The 3,816-nt window shown below is 46.3% G+C and overlaps 1 protein-coding gene across 1 annotated transcript in view; it reads right to left on the bottom strand.

The window, feature by feature from the left end:
• Nucleotides 1–3,816, bottom strand: part of Polr3b (RNA polymerase III subunit B) — a 98,678-nt gene that overhangs the window by 45,502 nt on the left and 49,360 nt on the right. Inside the window, 2 exon segments of the mRNA XM_050145535.1 lie at nt 1,309–1,407; nt 1,926–2,000. Of these exon segments, the coding sequence (XP_050001492.1) occupies nt 1,309–1,407; nt 1,926–2,000 (174 nt within the window).

The following is a 3,816-nucleotide window of genomic DNA, read 5'->3' as shown; positions in this document are numbered from 1 at the left end:
AGAGAGAGAGAGAGAGAGAGAGAGAGAGAGAGAGAGAGAGAGAGAGAGAAAGCTACCTTGCTTTAAAAAAAAATTAGCCAGAAGGAATGGGAGGAAATGGGGGAAATACTGAGAAGAATGGAGAACTGGGACAGCTAAGAGGGTCCAGGGAGCGCCGAGTAAGAGTGCCTGGTGGAAGGCAGATACTGGCGGGTTTCTGTCTGCTTGAGGGACTCTACTCACCAAGGGAACAAAAGGAGTCTACTTTTCTAGTTACCTTCTTTATCTATGTCTTCATACCCTTACTCTTGGCTTCCCTTGGCCTCTTCCCCTCACTCTCCGGTCAAGTAGCAGAACTCTACTAAAACTTTAAAGCTCAGCAGAATACAGGGGTAAAAACTACGATTTCTGAGGACTGCCAAGAGAAAGCCAATCTCCTCTCCTCTAGCTCCCGGGTATGTGGCTCAGGCCCGCAGACGGCCAAGTTCCTCATTAGAGAAGACAGTAAGTCAGATAATGGTCTCCCACACATCACACACCCAGGAAGGCAACACATAACCAGCATCCACTCATACTACAGCTGGTGGCTACTGGTAATTATTTCTGCTTCTCCTGACAGATGGACAAAACCTGTCTCCCATTAGCTTTCAAAGCTGCCATTAACCTCGAGAGTGTTTGATAACTGATCTAAACTCGAGAGTGTTTGATAACTGATCTANCACAGAGAAACCCTGTCTCAAAAAACCAAAAAAAAAAAAATATATAATTGAGAAAATTCCAGTTTCAGCCAAGTGGCAAGCACCACAGAGGCGTGCAGATGTCCTCTGATGTCTTCCACATGGTAGGCAGACACTTGGAAGACACCAGCGTGGTAGAAGGAATGTCAAGAGCACACTCAAGTTCACACTGACACATGCTCAGCAGTATTTGTACAACACACTATGTGTGGGATTCCTGCGCTACAAGATTCCAGACAACATTTGTACAACATGTTATGTGTGGGACTCCTGCTCTACAAGAGTTCAGACAAAATCCTATCTAGGAGAGACAAACACATCATCCGATTCCTGACTCGCGAGCTCAGTGCTTACAGCCTTTGGATACTGAAGTCGGAGAGGCAATTCTTTTTAAAAGTGTACACAAATTATCACATGGCAGGAGGGATCAAGGGTTAATTGTGAGCGACTCTGTGGCATTTCACTGGGACAAACGACAGCTATGCTTTATCACAACATCCCCCCCCCCCCCGCCGGACCTAATGGGGACAGTGAACACAGACAGTCCTTTCCATGGACAAGTGGACAAGTGGTTGTTACCAGTCTTACTTACTTATTAATCGTATGCTCGTAGAGTGCAATGTTACAATCATTTTCCTCATTCACATCTAAGTATTCCACTAGACTCTCGTGTAAGAAATCTTCAAAGTTCCTGGGGAAACAATGGTAAAGGAGACACTGAAGCACCCTGTGGTCGTTCTGTACACGACAGAAAAGACCTGGTTCTCACTACTTCCATAGTCCCATTCTCTCCTGCAGAGTACTAATGCATTGAGATACCTAAAACCCACTGTTGATGGGTCACACGTTGCTAAAATAAAAGCACTGAAGGTGATTCTTGCCAATCTGGTCCCCACTCCTAGAACTACTGACTTTAGAAACTGTGGCGTGAGGGACACAGAATGTACATAAGCAGCCGGGTTCTGAGGGATTTCCTGGGTGAAGCATTTAATGGAGAGTAATTTACAGCAAGGCTTTACAGCCTCACCAGCTACGGTGTTACGTACTTCCTCACATGTGTGCAATGGCACATGGCATGATTTTTAACTGGTTGCTGGTATGTGGTGGGGAGACAGTAACAACCTAGAGATGAAAATATCCGCTCCTTACAGTATATATCAAAGTATGCACATATTTAGAGATTATAAACTTCTACCTTTGGTCACTTACCTGTAACCTTGAGCCAACTCTTCCATATGCTTATTTGTGACTGCTGGCTTTTGTTTCTTAACAATTATGTAAGGCCTAGGACAGGAGAAGAAAGACTCACTAGAAGAACGATGTCACCCAGTTCTATTTACCACTGTGGAATACGAGAGCACAGACTCAGTTTCTTCTGGAATTGCTTGAGGACATGGAGTATTTTTTGCTGTATGAACATGTAGGGTCTTTCTTGTGCTCTTGGTGATTTTAGTTACTAGGAGGCAATTGAGGTCTACAAACTTTTAAACCATGGACCCTTCTGGGCAGTGTGGTGAAATCCTGTAACACCTGCTGCATTCTACCGGGGAAGGGAATTACCTTTTTCTCTAGTGTATCCACACTACACAGCACTAGCAGGACACCTCCCTGTCAGTCATGCAGTAGCAGCTTCAGTTATCTGACTAAAAGGACGGTACAGTTGAGACTGGGTACTGATGGTTTAGGCACCCACTGGGAAATCCTGAGACACATCCCCATACAAGAGAACTGCTGTGAAGTCTATGGCGTTGGCAGGCAAAGACCTGTCACTGAGGACAAAACCCAGCATCTCTTCTGAGGGTTCGGAGGAGACCCAGACGTGAGATTGCCGGTGCATGACAAGCGTCACTGAGACAGACTAACAGGTGACTTGCCTCTGAGGGCTTTGTCACCACAAAGAAGTGCCCGCAGAGGCTGGCAGGCAGCACGGAAACGCCAAGGGCTGCTGCTCTTGGAGAAGCAGCTCGTATAGAGGAGCAATAAGCCAGCAGGCACGCGTGTCGTTGGGACCCTATACGGATGTGAAGACTGACAGCAGTGTGAAGCAGCAACGGGGCACGAGTGAGTGAACTCAAGAGCTGGGCGAGCTCTTCAACGAAGTCAGCAATGCCTCAAACTCTCGGTTTTAGCTGAGGAAGCAGAGACCCACCCCTGCCCTACTCTCTCTGGGAGCTCAGGTGAAGGCTCACAAGAGAGAGCAGAAGCCAGAGTAGGAAGAGGCCCCTTACTCAAAAATTCTCCCGCTCCAGTTAGGTCTGCTACTGTAAAATTACTTCCAAAAAACACCTAACATTTTTAGAACACGCTTTATTATATGGATACAATGAAATAAAGAAATTCCAAACAGGAATAGCTTAGCACATGCCATTGCTTCTCCTGCCCCCTAGAAGGCCATGCTGTCTCACACCCGCTTTCTTCCTCTGTTTAAGACAGGATCTCACCAAAGACACCAGGCTGACCACACAGAGATCCACCACCAGCCTCTGCCTCAAATGCTAGGATTAAGGCCAGTGAGCCACCACACCTGACACTCGGTCAGCACTTACACAGTCTACTATACTAGTCAGTTCTTCGTCCAGCCACAGGTAGGTGCCACCACTCACATTTCACAGCCAAGGAAAGCAAACGTCAGAAACTTTGGAATACTCAAAATCATATTCCAAAGTTTCTGACGTTTGCATTGGGATACTCAGAATCATTGTGCCGGGCGGTGGTGGCACACGCCTTTAATCCCATGGTCTACAAGAGCTAGTGCCAGGACAGGCTCCAAAGCTACAGAGAAACCCTGTCTCAAAAAACCAAAAAAAAAAATCATAGCCACTAAACGGTCAGTTAGGACTCAAGTGTGGGTATCCTGTTTTCAGCAACATGTAAAAGAAACCAATTCTGAACAGGCTAAGCAAAAATTACTACAAGCATTAAGAATTTGCCAGAAAAAAAGGGGGAGGGGCTGGAGAGATAGTTCAGAGGTTAAGAGTACTGGCTACTCCTCCAGAGGTCCTGAGTTCAATTCCCAGCAACCACATGGTGGCTCACAACTATCTGTAATGAGATCTGGTACCGTCTTCTGGTGTGCAGGCATACATGCAGACAGAACACT

This window comes from Alexandromys fortis, unplaced genomic scaffold (assembly GCF_014885135.2).
Source record: "Alexandromys fortis isolate MF-2015 unplaced genomic scaffold, M_Fortis_MF-2015_v1.1 scaffold_50, whole genome shotgun sequence".
Taxonomy (NCBI): Eukaryota; Metazoa; Chordata; class Mammalia; order Rodentia; family Cricetidae; genus Alexandromys; species Alexandromys fortis.
This window is presented reverse-complemented; position numbering and strand designations above follow the sequence as displayed.